The sequence below is a fragment of the Leucoraja erinacea genome, chromosome 3 (assembly GCF_028641065.1).
Source record: "Leucoraja erinacea ecotype New England chromosome 3, Leri_hhj_1, whole genome shotgun sequence".
NCBI classification, from domain to species: Eukaryota; Metazoa; Chordata; class Chondrichthyes; order Rajiformes; family Rajidae; genus Leucoraja; species Leucoraja erinaceus.
The window spans coordinates 12,542,505-12,566,263 of record NC_073379.1 but is presented as its reverse complement, the minus strand read 5'-3'; the positions used below and the strand labels follow the sequence as shown (position 1 = coordinate 12,566,263).

The following is a 23,759-nucleotide window of genomic DNA, read 5'->3' as shown; positions in this document are numbered from 1 at the left end:
GTTAACCCTTCAGGCCATCAATACAGCAGAGGAACAGGGACTTCGGCCCACAATGTCCGTGCCGAACTAGATCATAGAGTCATAGAATCATAGTGTCATACAGCGTAGAAACAGACCGTGCGGCCCAACATACATGCCCACACTGACCAACATGCCCCTATACAGTTCCACCTGCCTGCGTTTGACCCTTGTCCTTCCAAAACTTGCCTATCCAAGTGCCTGTCAAAATATTTTTTGAAAGTTGGGATAATACCTCCTTCAACTACCTCCTCTTGTAGCTTGTTCCATACACCCATCACCATTTGTGTAAAAGAAAGTTGGCCCTCAGGTTCCTTTTAAATCTCTCCCCTCTCATCTTATGCATATGTCCTCTGGTTCTTGATGTCCCTCCTCTGGGTAAAATAGTCTGTGCATTCATCCTATTCATCTCATGATCTTATACACGAGTGTAGAGTTGCTGCCTCACAGCACCAGAGACCTGGATTCTATCCTGACCACGGGTGCTGTCTGTACAGAGTTTGCCCGTTCTCCCTGTCACCATGTGGGTTTTCTCCGGGTGCTCCGGTTCCCTCCCACGTCCCAAAGACGTGCAGGTTTGTAGGTTAATTGGCCCTCTGTATATTGTCCCTAGTGCGCAGGATGGAACTAGTCATAAGGTCGTAAGTGATAGGAGTAGAATTAGGCCATTCGGCCCATCAAATCTACTCCACCATTCAATCATGGCTGGTCTATCTCTCCCTCCTAATTCCATTCTGCTGCCTTCTCCCCATAACCTCCGACACCTGGCGGAGTGTGTACGGGTGAGTGCTGGTCAGCATGGACTTGGTGGGCCGAAGGGCCTGTTTCCACTCTGTATCTCTAAACTAAACCTCTCTAAGATCATCCCTCAGCCTCCATGGATCCGTGTGGATTGAGGAACGGCTGTGTTGCTGTCTGTATGTGTCGACCGCACAGCTTATAATAGTGCCTAATAGTGCCTGAGGGAGATCCAGCCTTGGCCCTTTGCAGTGTGCCTAGCCCAACCGGCAGGAAATCTCCAAGTTACTACAAAAACAAGGAATCCCCATGGATTCTCTCAACCCTGTTAAGTCTGTTTTCCATGTGCTTTAAATAAATCCTTTCTGGGTTCTGGGCATTGCTTGCAAGATCTGCATTTATTGGCCATCCCTAGTAGCCTACATGAGGACCATGTTTCCATGCTGTACCTCTAAACTAAACTAAACTAAACTAATCAGTTGTAAAGGTGCTACTGAGGGCAGATTAGTTCAGAGATAAAGCACGGAACAGGTCGTTCGGCCCATGCCGGCCGTCAATCACGTGTTCACACTCGTTCTATGGGGCAACGGTTCAGGGGCACTTTATTGTCATATGTACTGAGGTACAGTGTCATTCATTTTTGTATATAGTTCAGTTCAAGCATCACATACATCATGATAGCAGAATTGGGCCATTCAGCCCAGCGACTCTATTCCTCCATTCAATCATGGCTGATCTATCTCTCCCTCCTAACCCCATTCTTCTGCCTTCTACCCATAACCTTTAACACCCGTACTAATCAAGAACCGGTAAACCTCCACCTTAACCACTTAGATGCATCTTACATAAGCATCAGATACAGTACAACTGTATAGCTGTAGTACACTGAGACAGTGTACAGAGTCGCCAGATTTTCAAGTCCCAGTTGTTGTAAGTGCAGAGTTTCTTGACCTGACCATGAAGGCCCGTTGTCCTTCCAGAGTTGGCCTGGCCAAGCGTAGCCGTGATATCCTCCGCCGCTGCTCCACCGCTCTAGGCCACGTGCGGTCCACATGCTCAGCCTCTTGGAGCGGGGCCCGGTCCAGCCGAGCCCCAGGCTTCTGCAGGGCCTCCAGCGGCCCACTGCAGTGTCAAGATGGTGCATAGCCTCCCGCAGTCAATCTGCTTACCGACTCTCCATCTGACTCCCTCCTCTCTGGGCGGGCGGGCGGGCTGGTCTGGGCCTTCCCACGGGTCCTCTGTCCGCAGCTGGCCAGCTGGGCCATCTTCCACATTATCCCACTTTCTCATCCACTGCCTACATGATGGGGAGGGCAGTTAACCTACAAACCCGCACGTCTTTGGGATGTGGGACGAAACCGGAGCACCCGGAGAAAACCTATGGGGAGAAAGTGCAAACTCCATGCAGACAGCACCTGAGGTCAGGATCGAACCCCGGTCTCTGGCGTTGTGAGGCAGTGGTTCTACCCGTTGTGCCACCGTGCCGCCCTTGTTCACATGGTGTTCAATGGAGTACTAGAATTTAATGATGCAGAACCACAGGGTTCACAAACTCTTCGGTCTTCATTTTATTACATTTGGTGGCTGATTACTCAGGCTTTGAACATGGACTAATTATTGTCATTGTTTTTCTCTGTAGGTTCATGGGTGTGTGTGTGCATGAGGGACAGTTACATGCTCTAACGGAGGTAAGTGGTGTGTGCCAGGGATTGTGTTTAATTTAGCTTAGACATTTAGTCGAGAGATACAGCGTGGAGACAGGCCCTTCGGCCCACCGAGTCAATGCTGACCAACAATCACCCGTACACTCATTCTATCCTACATCCTGGGACAATGTTACCAATGCCAATCAACCTACAAATCTGCACATCTTTCAAGTGGAGGAAACCCACACAGGTCATGGGGAGAACGTACAAACTCAATGCAGACAGCACCCTTGGTCAATATCGAACCCGGGTCTCTGGCGCAGTGAGGCAGCAACTCTGTCCCTGAATCTGGAGGGGTGCATTTTCGCACTTCCATATCTTTTGCCTGGTGGGAGAGGGGAGAAGAGGGAGTGGTCAGGGTGCGACTCGTCCTCCATTATGCTGCTGGCCTTGCCGAGGCAGCTTGAGGTATAAGTGGAGTCAATCGAAGGGACCCAGTCTGAAGAAGTGTCACAACCCGAAATGTCACCTATTCCTTTTCTCCAGAGATGCTGCCTGACCCGGCTTTTTGTGTCTACCTTCGGTTACTCCGGCTTTTTGTGTCTACCTTCGGTTTAAACCAGCATCTGCCGTTCCTACCTACTCAATGAAAAGGAGTTTGCATTGTGTGATGGTCTGGGCTGTGTCCACAATTCTTGAAATATCTTGTGGTCTTGGATGGATCTGTTCCCAAACCATGCTGCGATGCATCTTGATAAATTGCTTTCTACGGCACATTTGTAGAAGTTGGTGAGGGTAGTTGGGGACTTGCCAAACTTCCTAAGCCTTCTAAGGAATTGAGGTAGTCAGAATGCTTACATGACCATTGCTTCAATATGGGTGGTCCAAGACAAATTGTTGGTGATATTGACTCCTAGGAATTTGAAGTTTTCAAACATCTCAACTTTGGCGCCGTTGATGCACCAGGAGTTTGTGTATCGCTTCCCTTCCTGAAGTCAAACACGATTTCCTTTGTCTCCCTGACCTTGAGAGAAAGATTGAAGGAAGATAAAAAATGCTGGATCAACTCAGCGGGTGAGGCAGTGTATTTGGAGTGAAGGAAAAGGTGACGTTTCGGGTCGAGACCCTTCTGCAGACTCAGCATCTTCAGATGCTGCCTCACCCACTGAGTTTCTCATGCATTTTTAACTACCTTCGATTTTTCCAGCATCTGCAGTTCCTTCTTAAACATTGAGAGAAAGGTTATTGATCGGATAGCAGATCACGAGATTCTCAAACTCTTTCCTGTACTCCGTCTCATCATTATTTGACATCCGACCCACAATGGTGCTGTCGTCTGCGAATTTGAAAACTGAATTAGATTTGTACATGGCTGTACAATCGTGGGTGTACACGGAGTAAAAGCCCTGTCCCACTGAACGAGTTCATTCAAGAGCTCTCCCGAGTTTTTAAAAAATCAAACTCATGGTAAGCATGTAGAATGAACGTAGCGGGTACGTCGGAGCTCGTGGACGTCTCTTAGCGGCTCGTAACGCTAACGGCAGGTACTCGGGAAGACTCGCTAACGGCAGGTAAGCTCGGGAAGACTCGTGAAGAATTTTCAACTTGTTGAAAAATGTCCACGAGAGCCCCGTGTACCTGCGAGCGGCCATTACCGTTAATCTCCGAGTTTGAATCAGGGCAAACTCGGGGAGAACTTTGAATGAACTCGTACAGGGGGACAGGGCTTTAAAGAAGGGGACTGAGAACGCATCCTTGAGGACCACCAGTGTTGAGGATGCCAGGTGCTCCGGTTTCCTCCATTGCTCCAAAGACATGCAGGTTTGTAGGTTAATTGGCCTCTGTAAAATTGCCCCCTGTGTATAGGACACAGAATGTTATAAGTTTAAGATGAGGGTGGAAAGATTTAATAGGAATCTGAGGGGTAACGTTTGGTAGGGTATATGGAGAGGTGGTAATTATATAGCTACTATTATAGAGGGGACTCACAGGGGTCCAGATAAGAATCAGTCGGAACACGAAGTTGTGTGAACAAAACATATATATTATTATTACAGTGCTGCTCCCTACTCCTCAAATGGGCACGGGCGTTAAATACCCCCAAGGGTCAACCCCATGACCTGCGTCTCCCACACCGAGACACCTAACTCCTCCCTCCAGAGCCGAGGGTTCACTCTGCTCGTGGTCTACCACCAGGAGCCGCCACTCTAGCACAGTGTTTAAGAGACATTCGGACATGGATAGAATAGGTGTAGAGGGATATGTGTGGGACTCGTGTAGATGGGGCATGTTGGGACCGAGGCCCTGGTTGACTCTATGACTCAAACTAGTGTATGGGGGATGTATCGGTGGGCCGAAAGGCCCTGATTCCATGCTGTATCTCTAAACTAGACTAAACACCCTGCAGAGGTGCCTGGAAACATGTTGGAAAATTTACAAAGCAATGCCAAGCTATTCTAGTTCTTGTCTGTGGATCATCCAAGCTGTGTAACAGTGAGTCCTCGTGGGCGAGGAGGTGGCTGTTTTCCAGTAAAGGGACGTGGAAGGATGGTTGGCATGAAATGAAGATCCTTTCTCTCCGAATACATGTTGGGAAGAATGTCCTGGGTGTTAGACACAGTCTGAAGAAGATTCTCGACCCTCAACGTCACCCACTCCCGTCTCTCCAAAGACGCTGCCTGTCCCGTCCCGTGAGTTACTCCAGCTTTTTGTGTCATCTTCAGTTTAAACAAGCATCTGCAGTTCCTTCCTACTAATGTCCTGGGAGTTACTCATTGCAGTTGGCTTGCCTGTCTCACTCTCTCTGAGTCAGTCATGTGGACTCTGCCTGGTCAAGTCCCATCACCCTCTCTGCCTCCCCTCCCATTCCACTGCTACTCCCTGATGCCTTAGAACATAGAACATGGAGTAGTATAGCACAGGAGCAGGCCCTTCGGCCCACCTTGTCTGTTCCGACCAAGTTTTTGGTTTTATGGCTGCACAGTGATAGACTAGCTGCCATAAAGCGCTAGAGTCCCTGGTTCAATCCTGACTATGGGTGCTGTCTGTGTGGGGTTTGTACGTTTTCCTCGGGTGCTCCAGTTTCTCCCACACTCCAAAGACGTGCAGGTTTGTAGGTTAATTGGCTTTGGTAAAACTGTAAGTTAAAATCCCAAGTGTGTAGGATAGTATTAATGTACAGAGTAATCGCTGGTCAGCGCAGAATTGACTGGCCGAATTGCAAGTTTCCATGCTGTATCTCTAAAGTCTAAAGTTTTAGAGATACAGCGTGGAAACCGGCCCTTCGGCCCATCGAGTCCGCACCGATCTGCGATCACCCTGACACCAGTTGTATCTTCCACATGAGGGACAATTCACAGAAGCAAATTAACCCACAAACCCACACGTCTTTGGGGCAGGGGAGGAAACCGGAGCGCCCGGAGAAAACCCATGCAGAGGTCACGGGTTTAGGAGGTGCTGCCAGAGTAACCCAGGGGGAGGTCCTGAAGAAGGGTCCCGACCCAAATTGTCAGCTATCCATGTTCTCCACAGATACTGCCTCACCCACTGGGTTAATCCAGCATTTTGGGTATTTCTGGGGTATCTTAGGTTAGATTTATTATTGCCGCTTGTGGGTTAATTGGCTTGTGTAACATTGTAATTGTCCCTAGTGTGTAGGATGGTGTTAGTGTACGGGGCGATCGATGGTCGGCGTGGAACGATGGACCAAAGGGTCCTTTTCTGCGCTTCATCTCTCAAGTCTACAATAAAAGTCTCACCGGCGTTTGCCTTTGTTCTCAGTACATAAACGGAGGGAGCCTGGAACAGGTGTTGGCCAGCAAGGACCACCTATCGTGGTTGGTGCGCATCAAGCTAGCACTGGACATTGCCAAAGGACTCTGCTATCTGCACTCCAAGGGGATCTTCCACCGAGACTTGACGTCCAAGGTAACAACACCAAAGCCGCAGTGGAGTGCATACAGTCATAGAGTGACAGTGTGGAAACAGGCCCTTCGGCCCAACTTGCCCTCACCGGCCAACATGTCCCAGCTACACGTTCCACCTGCCTGCTCTTGGTCTATATTCCTCCAAATATCATGATACGATACGATAGAATTTTATTTACCTCAGGAGGGAAATTGATCTGCCAACAGTCATAAAATCACAACAAGTCTACAGAACTGCCCGAGGAGGGGGTGGTTGAGGCAGGTACTATCGCAACATTTAAAAAACATTTCGACGGGTACATGGATAAGATAGGGTTAGAGGGATATGGGCCAAACGCAGGCAGGTGGGACTAGTATAGATGGGACATGTGGGCAAGTTGGGCCAAAAGAGCTGTTTCCACTCAGTACAGGATACAATACGATAGAACTTTATTTATCCCAGGAGGGAAATTGTTCTGCCAACAGTCATAAAACACAAAATACATGAAACGTGAAATTAAAGTGACGTGTGGAAAGGATTGGGGATGTGCAAAGATTGGGGGGGGGGGGGGGAAGCGAGAGGGAGGGGAGTCAGTCTACCCTTTGTTGTACAGTTTGATAGCCACAGGGAAGAAGGATCCCCTGTGGCGTTCTGTGCTGCATCTTGTGGAACCAGTCTGTTGCTGAAGGTGCTCCTCAGGTTGACCAGTGTGTCATGGAGGGGGCGAGCTGTATTGTCCAAGATGCTCCGCAGTTTGAGGAGCATCCTCCCCTCCAAGACCATATTACAAGTACGTGTGACACTGGCTGGCCTTTTAAGGCGGCATCTCCTATAGATCCCTTTGACAGTGAGGAGTTCAGTACACGCGGTGGAGGGGGCAGTGTCCACCATGCTCTGTAGTCTCGTTTGCTCCTGGGTGTTTGAATTTCCGAACCAGGCCATGATGAAAACAGTCTATATACCGCACACATGATCATTGGAGTATTCGGCCACATACTGAATCTCCTCAATCTTCTCAGGAAGAGAAGATTTACAAGGATGTTGTCAGGATGTTGCCATCTGCATTAATGATTTGGATGAGAACGTACAAGGCACGATTAGCAAGTTTGCAGATGACACTAAAATAGGTGGCATTGTAGATAGTAAAGATGGTTGTCAAAAATTGCAGCAATATCTTGATCGGTTGGGCAGGTGGGCTGAGGAATTACTGATGGAATTATTGAATACAGGGAGAGATGTGAGGTGTTCAATTTTAGAAAGTCTAACATGGGCAGGACCTGCACAGTGAATGGTAGGGCTCTGGGGAATGTTGTGGAGCGGAGGATTCCAGGAGTGCAGGTACATAGCGCTTGAAACCGGCGTCACAGGTAGAAAGAGTGGTCAAAAAGTATCTCAGCACATTGGCCTTCGGCAGTCAGAGTATTGAGTATAGAAGCTGGGAGGACATGTTGCAGTTGTATGAGATGTTGGTGAGGCAACATTAAAAATATTATGTTCAGTCTTGGTCATCATGTTACAGGAAAGATGTTGTCAAGCTGGAAAAGGTGCAGAGAAGATTTATGGGACTGGGACTCAAGGGCCTGAGCTATAGGGAGAGGTTGTACAGGCTAGGGCCTTATTCCTAGGAGCGCAGGAGGATGAGGGGTGACCTTATAGAGGTGTATTAAATCATAGATTAGGGCATAGAGGCACAGTCTCTTGTAGGGGAATCAAGAACTAGATGACCTAGTTTTAAGGTGAGAGGGGAAAGATTTCATAGGAACCTGAGGCGCAACTTTTTGACCTGTATAGAACGAGCTGCCAGAGGAGGTGGTTGAGGCAGGTGCTACAACAGCATTTAAAATACATTTGGACAGGTACATGGAGGGGAAGGGATCAGAGGGATATGGTCCAAACATGGGTAGGTGGGACTAGTGTAGATGGGACTAGTGTAGATGGGGCATCTTTGTGGGTGTGGGCAAGTTGTGTCAAAGGGCCGGTTTTCCTGCTGTATGACTATGAAGCATTGATGATCTTTCTTTGTGATTGCCTCGTCAGTTGATCTGTGTTATTCCTGCTTTTGTTTCAGAACTGCCTGGTGAAGTGTGAGGATAAGTCCTACACTGGTGTGGTGGGAGACTTTGGCCTTTCAGAGAAGATCCCAAATTACAGGTGAGCAAAACTAAGCTTAAAAGGGCCGGCAATTCTCCGCAAATAAAGATCATAAAAATGCCGGAGAGGTGAAACAACAGCATGAAAAACCTGCTGTGGGGGAGAATCCCATTAAGTTGGAAAGGGTGCGGAATTGCTTTACAAGGATGTTGCCAAGTCTTGATGGCCTGAGCTACAGGGAGAGTTTGGGCAGGCTGGGACTCTTTTCCTTGGAGCGCAGGAGGTTCAGGGTGATCTGACAGAGGTATATACAGTAAAAGCATGAAGGGAATCGATAGAGTGAATGTGTTCAGTCTTTCTAAGAAAGATCAGCTGTGATTGAATGGCGGAGTGGACTCGATGGGCCGAATGGCCTTATTCTGCTCTGAGAACTTATGAATCCACCAACTTGGGGAATGACAGCGTTGGAGGCTGTGGAGGGCAGACATCTGGAAGTGATGAAATCAGAAATGGCCTGGTGCACGTGTGTGGGGGTCATGGTCCAAGCATAATAAGTAGCAGGAGGTGTCAGAAGTTGGCGCTTGGCCCCAGCCCGTTAGAGGTCAACTCGCCAGATGACCACGGCACCTCTCTTGCCAGTGGGTTTGATGATGATGTCGCGGTTATTGTAAAGTAAGCAGAGGGCTCTAATGTTCAGAGAGGGCGAGGTTAGGGTAGATAAGGGGTAAGTAGAAAGTTAAAGAAGGGTCCCAACCTGAACCGTCATCCCATCATCTTTCTCCATTTTTTTTAGATGCATTCATTGTATTTTGCTGAACGGAGTGTACTCCAGCTCAGAGGAAATGGTGGAGTGTTATTCTGCTTTTTGGCAAGTTACTCCAGCAGAGTTAAGGGGTGTGAAAGTTAAAGATCGAGGTTCTCATCTTTCTCCAGAGATGCTGCTGAACGGCTGAGTTACTCCAGCATTTTGTGTCGATCGAGGTTCTAACATTTTTCTCACTTCACTCTTTAAATGGTTCAAGACACTCATTAAAATATAGAACATAGAACAGTACAGCAGAGGAACGGGCCCTTCAGCCCACAATGTCCATGCCGAACATAATGCCAGGCTAAACAAATCACCTCTGCCTGCACGTGAACCATATCCCTCCATTCCCTGCACATCTATGAGCCTGATTAAAAGCCTCTTAACTGCCACTATCATGTCTGTGGAGTCATAGAGTCATACAGCGTGGAAACAGGCCCTGCGGCCCAACTCGCCCATGCCCCATCTACACTAAAATAGACACAAAGTGCTGGTGTAATCTCAGCGAGTCAGGCAGCATCTCTGGAAAAAAAAGGATGGGTGACATTTTGGGTTGGAACCCTTCTTCAGGCTCAGGGACCCCACCCGAAACATCACCCATCTTTTTTGGGTCGAGACCTTTCTTCAGACTCAGTGTCCCGACCTGAAACATCACCCATCGTTTGTTTCCAGAGATGCTGCCTGACCTGCTGAGTTACTCCAGCACTTTGTGTCTATGTTCGGTGTAAACCAGCACCTGCAGTTACTTTCTACTCACATGCCCCTTCTACACTGGTCCCACCTGCCCATGCTTGGCCCATGACCTTCTGCACCCATCCCATGCCGTGTTGGAGGTAGCTGTCATTCGGATGACTGGTTCCTGTTGACTGTTCTTATGCTGCACTGTTTTATTTCCTGACTGTGATGCCTTGCTTGCTTCCAATGAAGAGCTGTTTAGACCTCACTGCCCAATTTCTTGCATTCCCTTGACACTGATTTCACTGTTGAACGCACCGGTTTGTGGAGTCAACATCTCTGATGCCAATTAGTCTGGGATTCAGATCTTGTATTGCATGTTACGTAATGCCCGCTGTGGCTATGGTGTGACTTGGCTCAGCACCTTGGACAGGAGTTGTTGGGAATTACACAGTAGCCTCATGATATGGAGGGACTGCTCCATTCCCCAATTACTCACTTCCGTTTGAGTCATAGAGTCCCTTCAAAAACATGCCCTTGGTCCCAGCTCGTCCACGTGGACCATGATGCCTCATCTAAGCGACTCATTTGCCCGCGTTTGGCCCGTATCATGTACACAAGCAAATGCCTTTTTGGAACATAGAACAGAACAGTGGAGTGCAGAAAGCGCAAGAGTTGCTGCCTGACAGCGCCAGTGACCCGAGTTAGATCCTGAATACAGGTGATATCGGTACAGAGTTGGTACGTTCTCCTTATGGCCATGTGGTCTTTGGCCAGGTGCTCTGGTTTCCTCCTACAGTCCAAAGACGTACACGTTTGTAGGTGAATTGGTTTCTGTAATATTGTAAATTATCCTAGTGTGTAGGGTAGTGCAAGTGAATGGGGTGATCGCTGATCGCCGTGGTCTGAATGTCCTCTTTCCACGCTGCATCTCTAAAGTCTAAAGGGTCAGGCGGCATTTCTAGAGAACATGGACAGGTGACGTTTTGGGCTGGGACCCTTCTTCAGATCAAGAAAATACACAGAGTGCTGGAGTAACTCAGCGGGTCAGGCAGCATCTGTGGAGAACATGGATAGGTGACGTTTCACAGAGTGCTGGAGTAACTTAGCGGGTCAGGCAGCACCTGTGGAGAACATGGATAGGTGACGTTTCACAGAGTGCTGGAGTAATTCAGCGGGTCAGGCAGCATCTGTGGAGAACATGGATAGGTGACGTTTCACAGAGTGCTGGAGTAATTCAGTGGGTCAGGCAGCATCTCTGGAGTGCACGGATCGCCTCTCGGGATTAGCAAAGGGTTAGAGACCATGGGCGATACTTAACAAACGGTAGCTGCAGGTGGACATTTGACCGGTAGGTGGACAGTGAACGATCCCAGTGAAAGGGTTAAGTGGACTTCAGGAAGTGCTGTGCTCGGAAAACCCATGGCCTGAAGCTTTGTCACGCTACCTGCCTTCCTGGCCCTCTCTCCTGGGTCTGGCCGGCCCCGGACGGAGCGTACGTCATTGGTAAAAATACTGCGACCTTTGCTGCCGCTACAGTGTCCCTTGCGTTAGTGCGACTTGCAGAGACAGGGGCGGGGGGGGGGGGGGGGGGGGGATGGACACAGGGCTCCCAGCAGGTACCAGAATACACTCAGCGGGATATGGCTCTGCAGAGAGCACTTGCCTCCCTCCTGCTGTCATCTTCCTGACCACCCCCCTTCTCCCACCCCCCCCCCCCCCCCCCACCCTCCCCCCCCCCCCCCCCCCCCCCACCCCCAACATGCAAACTCCGTACAGACAGCACCCGTAGTCAGGATCAAACCCGGGTCTCTGAAGCCTTATGGCAGCTACTCTACTACTGTGCCACCTGGTTGTGTGGGCAAGTTGGTCTGAAGGGCCTGTTTCCACGCTCTATGACCGGGTCGGCGCCGACCTGTGATCCCCGTACACTAACATTATCCTACACTCACCGGGGACAATATTTTACATTTACACCAAGCCAATTAACCTACAAACCTGCATGTCTTTAGAGTGTGGGAGGAAACGGAAGATCTGAGAGAACACCCACCGCAGGTCACGGGGAGAACGTACAAACTCCGCACAGACAGCACCCGTGGTCGGGATTGAACCCGGGACCCTGGCGCTGCATTCGCTGTAAGGCAGCAACTCTACCGCTGCGCCACCGTGACTGCCCGTGTGTGCCATGGTGTAATGTTTAAGAAACCGTTATAGAGGTGCATGGATGGGGCAGGTTTAGAGGGATACGGGGCAGAAGCATATGTGCAAATGCAGCATGTTGGGCGGCGTAGGGTTGTGGGGCCGATAGGCCTGTCTGTCTCAACACTGTATTTAGTTGGCTATGAGGTGCTATGAGTGCTTGAAGGTTTGCAGTGTTTTTATAATTACAAAGTGCTTCTTCCTATGTAGTTGTGAGCCGTGGTGTCTGTGTGAGGCATTTTACATCTCTTTGGGTGTGCGGGTGACTTTGCTAACATTCTGCCGCAGGAGGTAGTTGATGATGCTGGGAGACCTGTCCATGTTCTGCAGCCGTTAGAGAGGTACAGACCTGGGCTGCAGGGTTTAGAGGGATATCGGGGCTTTAGCCAGCGACATATGCGGCACACTCTGGGCGTTTGTGTGTGGTGTGTGATGTGTGTGTGTGTGTCAACACTGTGTGTGTGTGGTGTGTGAGGTGCTATGCGTGCTTGAAGGCGTGCGTGTTTTTATAATTGTGTGTGCTTCTTTATGTGGGTGTGAGTGTGCGTGGTGTCTGTGTGATGCATCTCTCTGTTTGGTGTGAGTGTGACTGTATGTATATTCCTCCTGTGTGTTCCCGTGACATGTATGTATGATGCTGCATCTATGTTTATGCATCATGTGTGTTTAAAGGCAATAGTTAGGATAGGATGGTTCTGCATTCTTTGGAAGGTCTGTTATACATTCAGTCCTTGGCTAGAAACGCATACTACTGTGTGAGTGTGTGTGCGTGTGTTTGTGTACATATATGTTTGTACGTATGCGTATGTGTGTGCATGCGTGAGCGTGTGCCTGCATCCGTGAGCATGTGCCTGCATGCGACTGCATGCGCATGTCTGTTGGCGTGTTTGGGACGGTGTGTGTGTGTGAGTGTCTGTGTCTGTACGTGTGTGTGCCTGCATGTGTACGCGTGCCTGTCTGTGTGTGTGTGTGCGCATGCATGTTTGCTTCTGAGTGTGAGTATGTGCGTGCTCGTGCGCGCGTGTGTGTTTTCAAAGGCAATAGTTAGGAGGATGGTTCTTCTGCAATCTTTGGAGGGTCTGTCATACACTAGTCCTTGCCTATGAGCGCACACTACCATATGAGTGCGCCTGTGTGTACGTATATGTGTGTATGTAAGTTTATGTGTGTGGATGCACGAGCGCGTGCCTGCTTGTGCATGCGGTGTGCAGCCTATATATGTATGAGTGTGTATGTGTGTGTCCGTGTGTGTGTCTGTCTGCCTGTGTGTGCGTGATGGTGTGTGTGTGTGCATGAGTGTATGCATGTGTGATTTTGTGTGTGAGTGTACATGTGTGCATGTGTGTGCGCGTGCATGTATGGGCGTGTGCATGTCTGCGAGTGTGTGTGCATGTGTGTGTGCATGCGTGTGGTTGCATGCGTGTGGGCATGTGCACACGTGTGTGTGCGTGTTTTCAAAGGCAATAGTAAGGAGGCTGATTCTTCTGCAATCTTTGGAAGGTCTGTCTTAGGTCAGTCCTTGTCTTCGAGCGCATACTCCAACACAGGAGACTCTAGAGACGGCGGATTGATTGATTGATTGATTGAAAGATATTACCGGAAAAATATTCTTGAACTGGAAAGGGTGCAAAGAAAATTTTCCGAGGATGTCTCCAGGACTCGATGGCCTGAGCTGTAGGGAGAGGTTGAGTAGGCTGGGACTTTATTCCAATGGAATGCAGGAGGATGAGGAGTGATCTTATAGAGGTAGATAAAATCATGAGGGGAATAGATCGGGTGAATGCAGAGTCTGGAAAGGTGCATGGATTGGATAGGTTTAGACGGATATGGGCCAAATATAGGCAGGTGGGGATAGTGTAGATGGGGCATGTTTGACAATGTGGACATTGGGACGAAGGGCCTGTGTCGATACGATGTGACTATATAAATCTACGACACTATGTATCATGGAAACAGGCCCTGCAGCCCACGCCGACCATCGATCACCTGTTCACACGAGTTCTTTGATATCCCACTTACTCATCCACTCCCTTCACACCAGGAGCATTTTTTACAGAGGGCCAATTAACCTACAAACCCTCGCGTCTTTAGAATGTGGGAAGAAACTGGAGCACCTGGAGGAAACCCATGCGGTCACAGGGAGAATGTGCAAACTCCATACAGACAGCACCCGAGGTCAGGATCGAACCCAGGTCTCTTACTCTGCTGGGCAGCGCCTCTACCTGAAGCGCCATGGTGCCGGATATCTGCAAATTAAACAGGCTGGAGGAACACAGCAGGTCAGGCAGCATCTGTGGAGAGAAGGGACAGACAACGTTTCAGGTCGGGACATTTCGCCCTGACCTGCTGTGTTCCTCCAGCAGTTTGTTTGTTTGATCCACGTGTGGTTGCATCCAGGCCCAATATTATTCTGACAGGCATCAAGAACAAACGAATGGCACAATGGCGTAGCGGGGAAATTGCTGCCTTACAGCCAGAGATCCAGGTTCGATCCTGACTACAGGTGCTGTCTGTATGGAGTTTGTACGGTACATTCTCCCCGTAACCGCATGTGTTTTCTCCGGGTGCTCCGGTTTCCTCCCACACTCCAAAGATGTAGGTTATGTAGTTTTTAATTGACTTTGGTAAAATTGTAAATTGTCCCTACTGTGTAGGATAGTGCTAGTGTACGGGGTGATCACTGGTCGGCACGGACTCCGTGGGCCGAAGGGCCTGTTTCCACGCTGTATCTCTAAAGTCTAAAGACATTCAAATGCCTTTTGTGAGATACAGAAGCTATGTCGAGTTTATGGTCATTTGCACCAGTATGGTTAGGGTTAGGTACCGGGACAATGATAATCTTGCTTGCAGCAGCATCACAGACACATAGACTCGGACAACACACTGACACATAAATCATACCTAAAAGTCACATAGACTTTACAAGGAATCCCAAAGACGTGCGAGTTTGTAGGTTAATTGGCTTCTGTATATCACCCCCCGTGTGTGGTCTAGTACTAGTGTACGCTTAGGAAGGAACTGCAGATGCTGGTTTACACCGAAGATAGACACAAAAAGCTGGAGTAACTCAGCGAGTCGGGCAGCATCTGTGGAGAAAAGGAATAGGTGACATTTCGTTCCGAGACCCTTCTTTAGACAGTGTATGGGGTGATCGCTGGTCGGGACAGACTCGGTGGGCCAAAGAGCCCGTTTCAACGCTGTATCTTGAAACTGTATTCAACTAAATTACAAAAAATGAAATCTATATCTAATTAATAGGAAAAAATCCTGAACACACACAGCTTGATTCACTGTTGCTACATTTATCTCACTGAATCTCTCCATTATAAATGTATGGGTGGTATTTACAAACAAGTTTGAACCCACAGCCTTGTCGCTCTGCTTGGTTGGGTTGCCAAGTGCGTGCAGCTCACAACCAGGCAGTTTACAGGCAATTGAGTCACATATCACCAGACAGCAAGCAGACAATAGCTGATGGTTTAGTTTATTGTCACGTGTACCAAGGTACAGTGAAAAGCTTTTTTGTTGCGTGCTAGCCAGTCAGTGGAGAGAGTAAACATGATTACAAATTAAGCTGTCACAGTGTACAGATACAGGATAAAGGGAATAACATTTAGTACAAGATAAAGCCCAGTACAGTCCGAATAAAAATAGTTTGAATGTCTCCAATCGAGTACATGGGAGGTCAGGACCACTTTCTAGTTGGTGAGAGGATGGTTCAGTTGCCTGGTAACAGCCAGCAATCTGATCCTGAATCTGGAAGTGTGCGTTTTCAAATTTCTGTACCTCTTGCCTGATGGGATGGGGGAGCAGAGGGAGTAACCAGGGTGAGGCTGGTTCTTAACTCTGCACTCGCATGGGCCCCAGGTATGCAATGGACAATAGGTGCAGGAGTAGGCCATTCGGCCCTTCGAGCCAGCACTCTTTGTAGGGTACGTCTGTTTGTCTGCCTCTTTGTAGGGTACGTCGGACAATCACAATCACTGGTCCTGTCCCTGAACTCTTTTATGAGTGCGATTTCACACTTCGCTACCTCTTACCTGATGGGACAGTGGAGAAGAGGGAGCGTCCGGGATGACGCTGGTTCTTGATGATGCTGGCGGCCTTGCCGAGGCAGCGTGAAGTGTGGAGGGCAATTAACCTACAAGCCCACGCTGGTGGAAACTGGAGCACCTTGTGGAAACCCATGAGCTCTCAGGGAGAACGTGCAATCTCCGCCCATTGGCAGCACCCGAGGTCAGGATCGAACCCGGGACCCTGGCGCTGTGAGGCAGCGACTCTCACCGCCACCCTGTAAACACAAAGAGAAGATGTGTGATCAGATAGATTGTTCGTGCGGTTACGTTGCAAACTGGACAATGATAAAGGGTCGGAGGTGATAGACAAGAAAATATGATTAGACAATAGACATTCGACAATAGGTGCAGGAGTAGGCCATTCGGCCCTTCGAGCCAGCACCGCCATTCACTCTGATCATGGCTGATCATCCACTCTCAGTGCCCCATTCCTGCTTTCTCCCCGTATCCCCTGACTACGCTATCTTTAAGAGCTCTACCTAGCTCTCTCTTGAAAGCATCCAGAGAATTGGTCTCCACTGCCTTCTGAGGCAGCGAATTCCCCAGATTCACACCTCTCTGCGTGAAAAGGTTATTCCTCATCTCTGTTCTAAATGGCCTCTTTACACTGTAGCCCCTGGTTCTGGACTCCCCCAACTCAAATGTAAGGACTCAGATGTGCTGAAAACTGTTACAGAACGAAAGCCAGCTTGCATAGAATAGTAATCTAGTACTGAGGGCAAGAGTTAGATATATGTACCGACAATGGAACAATGAAATTCCTACTTGTAGCAGCGTAACAGGCAGTAAATACAACAACAACAAATATAGCCTGGTCTAGTTTAGTTTAGAAATACAGCACGGAAACAGGCCCTTCGGCCCACAGAGTCCACGCTGACCACCGATCACCTGTTCGCACTAGTTCTATGCTATCCCACTTTCTCATCCACTCCCTGCACACTAGCGACAATTTTACAGAGAGCCAATTAACTTACAAACCCGCACGTCTTTGGGATGTGGGAGGAAACAGGAGCACCTGGAGAAAACCCACATGGTCACAGGGAGAATGTGCAAACTCTACACAGACAGCAGCCGAGGTCAGGATCGGACACGGGTCTCTGCCATAAATATGTGGGTGCACTGTGACACCCTCATATTTAATAAACAAAAAAAATGCAGTGAATGAATAACCACTAGTGCAAAACACCCAATGTCCGTAGAGCAACTCATTAATTGAAGTTTCTCGACAAGGTTAGTAGTGTTTAGTGTTCAAGTTGCTGGGAAGAAGCTATCTAGATTTGGTGGTCACAGTTTGCAAATTCCTAAACCTTTTTCCTGATGGTAGCAGCGAGATGAGAGCATGGCCAGGGTGATGTGGGTCTTTGATGAAATTGTCTGCCCTTTTGAGGCAGAGCCTCCTTTCGATCCCTTTGATGGTGGGAGGTCAGTATCTGTGATGGACCGGGCAATTAGTTTAGCTTGGAGATTTAGTTTAGAGATACAGCGCGGAAACAGGCCATTCGGCCCACCAAGTCCGTGCCAACCTGCGATCCCTGTACACGAGCACTATCCTAAATACTAGTCACAATTTACAATCTTTACCCAAGCGAATGAACCTACAAACCTGCACATCCTTTGAGTGTGGGAGGAAACCGGAGCACCCAGGGAAAACCCATGCGGTCTCAGGGCGATCGTACAAACTCTGCAGAGAGTTTGTACATTCTCCGTGTGACTGCATGGGGTTTCTGGGTGCTCCGGTTTCCCTGGCTTCGGTAAACATTGTAAAATCACAAAAATTCTAAATTGTCCCTAGTGTGTAGGATTGTTCGAGTGTATGGGGTGATCGCTGGCTGGTGGGCTGGCTGTTTCCGCGCTGTGTATGGGCTAATTGCAGTTTCCTTTTTTTTAAATACTAACCTTCTGTGTCTAGTTGTTGCTGTTGTAACAATCTGTCTGAGCCACCACAGCTGTAAATTCAGATTATACTGGGCCCAGCGACATCAGTCTGAAGTATGAAATTCTGTCACCATGAGACAGTTGACATTTTGATGTGACAATATTTATTGCCTGACCTTTGGTTCAGTGTGATATCTCTTGAATAAACAGTTAAGTGCCTGGCAGGCTCTTGCACCAGGTTGTAAAATGAATCCCGAGTTATTGGATTGTCTGTCTACCTGTCATAGCGTGTTTGTTCAGTGTGGATTGGAAACGGCCTTGAATGTCAGTGGTTGAAGTTTTTTTACTGGCAGCTTACGTTCCTGACGGGGTGGGTGTGGAGAGTGTGTCTTCTTGGGGATAACCAAGGCACAGGGTCACTATTTAGTTTAATTTATTGTCACATGTACCGAGGTACCGTGGAAAGCTTTTTTTTTTTGCGTACTAACCAGTCAACGGAAGAGACCGACTCAATCGAGCCGTCCACAGTGTACATGCACAGGATAAAGGAAATAACGTTTAGTGCAAGATAAAGTCCAGTGAAGCCCATTTAAAGATAGTGTCCATCTGAGGTAAATAGCAGCTCAGGACCAATCTCTAGTTGTGCAGGAAGTAACTGCAGATGCCGGTTTAAATCGAAGATAGACACAAAATGTTGGAGTAACTCAGCAGGACAGGCAGCATCTCTGGAGAGAAAGAATGGATGACGTTGAGGGTCGAGACCCTTCTTCAGACTGTAGAAGGGTCTCGACCCTAAACGTCACCCATTCCTTCTCTCTAGAGATGCTGCCTGCACCGCTGAGTTACTTCAGCATTTTGTGGCTACCATTCTTTGGTGTTGATAGGATGGTTCAGTTGCCTGATAACAGCTGGGAAGAAGCTATCACTGAATCTGGAGGTGTGCGTTTTCACACTTTTGTACCTCTTGACGGATGGGAGAGGGGAGAGGAGGGAGTGGCCGGGGTGAGACTGGTCCTTGATGATGCTGCTGGCCTTGCCGAGGCAGCATGGAGTGTAAATTGAGTCAATGGAAGAGAGGTTGGTTTGTTTGATGGTCCACAACTCTCTGCAATTTCTTGCAGTCTTGGATTTAAAAATATGGGGTCACCAAGCTAAGATGGAGATGAGGCTAATTTAAGTTTCAAGTTTAGGTTTATTGTCACAAGAAAAGACGCAAAGTGCTAGCGTAACTCAGTGGGTCAAGCATAATCTCTGAAGAATGTGGATAGCGGCATTTCAGGACAGGACCTTATTTAATGGTCCCAAAATGGGCAGCACAGTGGCACAGCAGTTGAGTTGCTGCCTGGGTTTGTTCTGGTGCTGCCTGTACGGAGTTCTCCCTTTGACCGCATGTGTTTTCTCCGGGTGCTCCGGTTTCCTCCCGCACTCCAAATATGTACAGGTTTGTAGGTTAATTGTAAATTGCCCCGAGTGTGTAGGATAGTGCTAATGTACAGGATGACCACTGGTTGGCCCAGACCCACTGAGCCTTTATCTCTAAAGTCTAAATCTATGTTATATAGAGATGCTGTCTGACCCGCTGCGTTACTCCAGCACTTTACTTCTCTTTTTTGTAAACCAGCATTTGCAGCTCGTTTATTATCACGAGACTGGTTTAAGGATATTCTGTATGTCTTTGAATACTCTTAACAACCTTTAGAGATGTACTGTGGAACGTACCCTGACTGGTTGCACCGCGGCCTGGTTAATTGGCTTCCATAAAATTGTAAATTGTTCTGATTGTGTGGGATAGAGTCAGTGTATGGGGCGATCGCTGGTCGTCAAAGACTCAAAGGGCCTGTTTCCGCGTTTTATCTCCAAAGTCTAAAGTCTCAGCGACATTACAGTGGAACCCAATCGCATTTTAACATCAATACATTGAGTGTGAAACAATATCTGATCTTCATGGTCTATCAGAATTATACTGTATACTGAACTAATTTAATCTATGGTTGTGATATATGTGGTTGTGATACATCACAAGTATATCGATACAGCATATCAACAAACACACGCAAGTAGCAGAGTAGGAAAGACACAGAGTGCTGGAACTTAGCGGGACAGGCAGCATCTGTGGAGAACATGGATAGGTGACGTTTCACAGAGTGCTGGAATAACTCAGCAGGTCAGGCAGCATCTCTGGAGAACATGGATAGGTAATGTTTCTGCTCAGGACCCTTCTTCAGTCTGATTGCAGGGGTGGGAGGAGAAAAAGCTAGAAGAGAGGAGGGGCAGGACAAAGATCGGCGGGTCATAGGTGAGCACAGGCGAGAGTGGTTTTGATAAACAGATGATACAACAAAGTCCGGAGGTGAGCAGGAATGTCCCTCAATCCCTCACATCTTTTCTGACATTTGATGCAATCGTGGATGCACTAAAAAATCTGGTACAATGTATAATGCACACCAACAACTTTCCTTCCTTAGAAGTTCGGCATGTCCCCTATAACTCTCACCAACTTCTACACATGCACCATACAAAGCATTTCATCGGGATGCATCACCACACGGTTTGGGAACAGCTCCATCCAAGACCGCAAGAAATTGCAGCGAATTGTGGACGCAGCCCAGACCATCACACAAACCAACCTCCCTTCCATTGACTCCATTTATACCTCACGCCGACTCGGAAGGCCAGCTGCATAATCGAGGACCAGTCGCACCCTGGTCACTCCCGATTCTCCCCTCTGCCATCAGGCAAGAGGTACAGAAGTGTGAAAACGCACACGTCCAGATTCAGGGACAGTTTCTTCCCAGCTGTTATCAGGCAACTGAACCATCCTACCTACAAGAGAGCAGTCCTGAACTAATATTTAGCTCATTGGAGACCCTCAAACTATCGATGATCGGACTTTACTGGTTTTATTTAACACTAAACGTTATTCCCGTTTATCACATTCCTGTTATCATGTATCTGTACACTGTGGACGGCTCGATTGTAATCACGTATTGTTTTTCCGCTGACTGGTTAGCACGCAACAAATGCTTTCACTGAACCTCAGTCCACGTGACAAAAAAATTAACTCAATCTCAGATACAATGAATGATCTTGCTTGCAGCAGCACCACAGGCACACATACACAGGGAAACATACGCATAGTCATAACATTCAAAAAGAAAGAAGACTGCAAAAAAAACGAGTGCAGTGCAATAACATAATTAGAAAAGAAGAATAACAAGTCCCCGGTAGAGCAAGAGGTGGTGCGTAGTGTTCCGTTGCCGAGGTGGGATTAGGGAGGTGCGGGTCGGTTCAAGAACAAAATGGTTGCAGGGAAGTAGCTGTTCCTGAAGCTGGTGGGGTGGGACTTCAGGCTTCTGTACCTCCTGCACGACGGTAGCAGTGAGAAGAGGGCACGGCCTGGTTGGTGGGGATCCTTGGTGATAGATGCTGCATTCTTGAGGCAGCGACTGGTGTAGATACTGTCGATGGTGGGGGGGGCAGTGCCCGTGATGGACTGGACTGAGTCCACTGCTCTCTGATTCAATTATACTTTTCTGCCACATGTACCTAGGTCCAGTGATATTCTTTGTGTTTGCACACAATCCGGTCTGTGCAAATGGTCCAGTCGACCTCACCTAGGCAGTACCTAAAGGCAGTACCCCACTTTCCAGCAGCAACAAAAGTTACAAAGGTTTATTGAACATTCTCATCTTCACACAGCGGCCAACCGGGCCTACTGCCGCCAGGTCCCGCCTCGTTCTCTTCAGCCGCTTGAGACCTTGTGTTTTGGAATATCTGTACTAGGCCGTGATGCAACCAGTCAGGATACTTCCTGCAGTGTATCTGTAAAGATTTTGTTTAGAGAGCGGCACGGCGGCACAGCAGTAGAGTTGCTGCTGTAGAGCGCCAGATATCCATGTTCGATCCTGACCATGGGTGCTGTCTGTACGGAGTTTGTACGTTCTCCTTGTTTACTTCGGGTGCTCCGGTTCCCCCCCCCCCCCACACTCCAAAGGCGTGTGGGTTTGTAGGTTACACAAAAAAGCTGGAGAAACTGAAGAAGGGTTTCGGCCCGAAACGTTGCCTATTTCCTTCGCTCCATAGATGCTGCTGCACCCGCTGAGTTTCTCCAGCTTTTTTGTGTAACCTTCGATTCTCCAGCATCTGCAGTTCCTTCTTAAACACTGGGTTTGTAGGTTAATTGGCTTCAGTAAAATTGTAAATTGTGCCTAAAGTGTGGGAAGGTGCTAGTGTATGGGGATCGATGTTTGGTGCGGACTGGGTGGGCCGATAGGCGTGCTAGGCGTGCTTCCGCACTGTATCTCTAAGTTTAATGTCTAAAGGATACGTTCTAAAGTACACCAGTAAAGATTTTGTTTAGGGTATTTGGAGATAAACCGAATCTCTTTAAAATTCCAAGAAAGTAGATGTGCCGATGAACCTTCTTCGTGATTGTATCGAGGTTCTTGTCCCAGGATTGATCGTCCAAGATGTTAACCCCTAGGTATTTGAAGCTGCTAACTTTCTCCACCATCGACCCAAAGGTCTCTCAGAGATATTGTGAGTCTTCGAAAGCCTTCCTCCATGGAAGTTTTACGACAGAGATGGGATGGTATTTGATAAGATCTGGAAAGGTCACCGGGAATAGATAGGAAAATGGGAATTGAATGATCCCTGATCTTATTAAAAATGTCAGAACAAGTTAAAGGGATTGTGTGGCCTATTCCTGCTGCTTGTTTGTTTGGTTATATGATGCCTCAAAGTGCATCTCAACTGCAGATTAAATTAGTTCAAGAAGTAAACCAGATAATTTTAATTAAAAAAACGCTGAAGATTAGATTTTGTTTCACACTTCAGTTATTGGTTAAAATAGCGTTGAGTGTCAGTGTAATGCTGTTTACAGTAAATTTTAAACTGTTAGGTTTGAAGATCAGAGATATGGGCTAAATGCAGGCAACTGAGACAGGCCCAATATACCAACTTAGTCGGCATGGACAAAGTGGGTCGAGTTGGCCTGATTCCGTGCTGTACTACTCAGTGGCACTTGTAAGATGCACTGAAGTGCAAGTTCCATTAATGCACGGTGGTGTGCAATCTTTGCAGCCACCTCTTAAAGCAATGGCCATATCCAGTCAACGGTACAACTGTACATGATTACAATCGAGCCGTCCACAATGTACAGATACAGGATAAAGGGAATAACGTAGCGTGCAAGATATAGTCCAGTAAAGTCCGATTAAAAAGAATCCAAATGTCTCCAATGAGGAAGATGGTACCTTCTTCTTCTTGTGAATGAAACATAAATAAACCAAAGGAGTAGTTAGATCTCAAGCCGGGAATTGAGCAGCCAGGTTGTTGTCTCTGCATCAATGTCTGCCAGGCCCTGAGCTCCATTTGGTGGGTGGTAGAGCGGGCACCCAGAGATGACATGGTTGGCTGTCTGTTGTTCTGCTCCGCATTCACAGGCTGGGCTCTGGTGGAGCCCCCATCTCCACATGCTGGCATTGAAACGCCCAACTCCAGTACCAAGTCTGTTGAGCTTCACCCATGCTCCTCTGGGGAGGTCAGACCCTGGACAGCTTTTATCTGGTGAAGAGATGTAGCTGTGTAATGGAGATGAGGTTGCCTTCCACTCCTGTGACCACTTGGTGGCTATCCAGTGTGCTTTGGTCTCAGTTGGCTGGATGGATGCTCGGAGTTGTTTTCCATGTGAAGCAAAGGGGTGACGTCCACTTCAGTCAGGGTGGCCTC

The 23,759-nt window shown here is 48.2% G+C and overlaps 1 protein-coding gene and 1 long non-coding RNA gene across 5 annotated transcripts in view; one reads left to right on the top strand and one right to left on the bottom strand.

Annotated features, from left to right (window-relative positions):
* Nucleotides 1–23,759, top strand: part of LOC129695289 (dual specificity testis-specific protein kinase 1-like) — a 103,295-nt gene that overhangs the window by 53,994 nt on the left and 25,542 nt on the right. For both annotated transcript variants that reach the window (XM_055632100.1, XM_055632099.1), the window contains 3 exons: nucleotides 2,396–2,444; nucleotides 6,183–6,329; nucleotides 8,377–8,459. In XM_055632100.1, coding sequence (XP_055488075.1) covers nucleotides 2,396–2,444; nucleotides 6,183–6,329; nucleotides 8,377–8,459 — 279 coding nt within the window. The remainder of the gene's footprint in view (nucleotides 1–2,395; nucleotides 2,445–6,182; nucleotides 6,330–8,376; nucleotides 8,460–23,759) is intronic.
* The window catches only part of LOC129695293 (uncharacterized), a 52,460-nt gene that overhangs the window by 3,800 nt on the left and 24,901 nt on the right, over nucleotides 1–23,759 (bottom strand). For 2 of the 3 annotated variants that reach the window (XR_008723134.1, XR_008723136.1), the window contains exons 2-3: nucleotides 16,119–16,369; nucleotides 14,276–15,164 (exon numbers count right to left, since the gene is read on the bottom strand). This is a non-coding gene — a long non-coding RNA (uncharacterized LOC129695293). Of the gene's footprint in view, nucleotides 1–14,275; nucleotides 15,165–16,118; nucleotides 16,370–23,759 lie in introns of those variants that run through there. The other variant, XR_008723135.1, reaches the window with a different exon arrangement.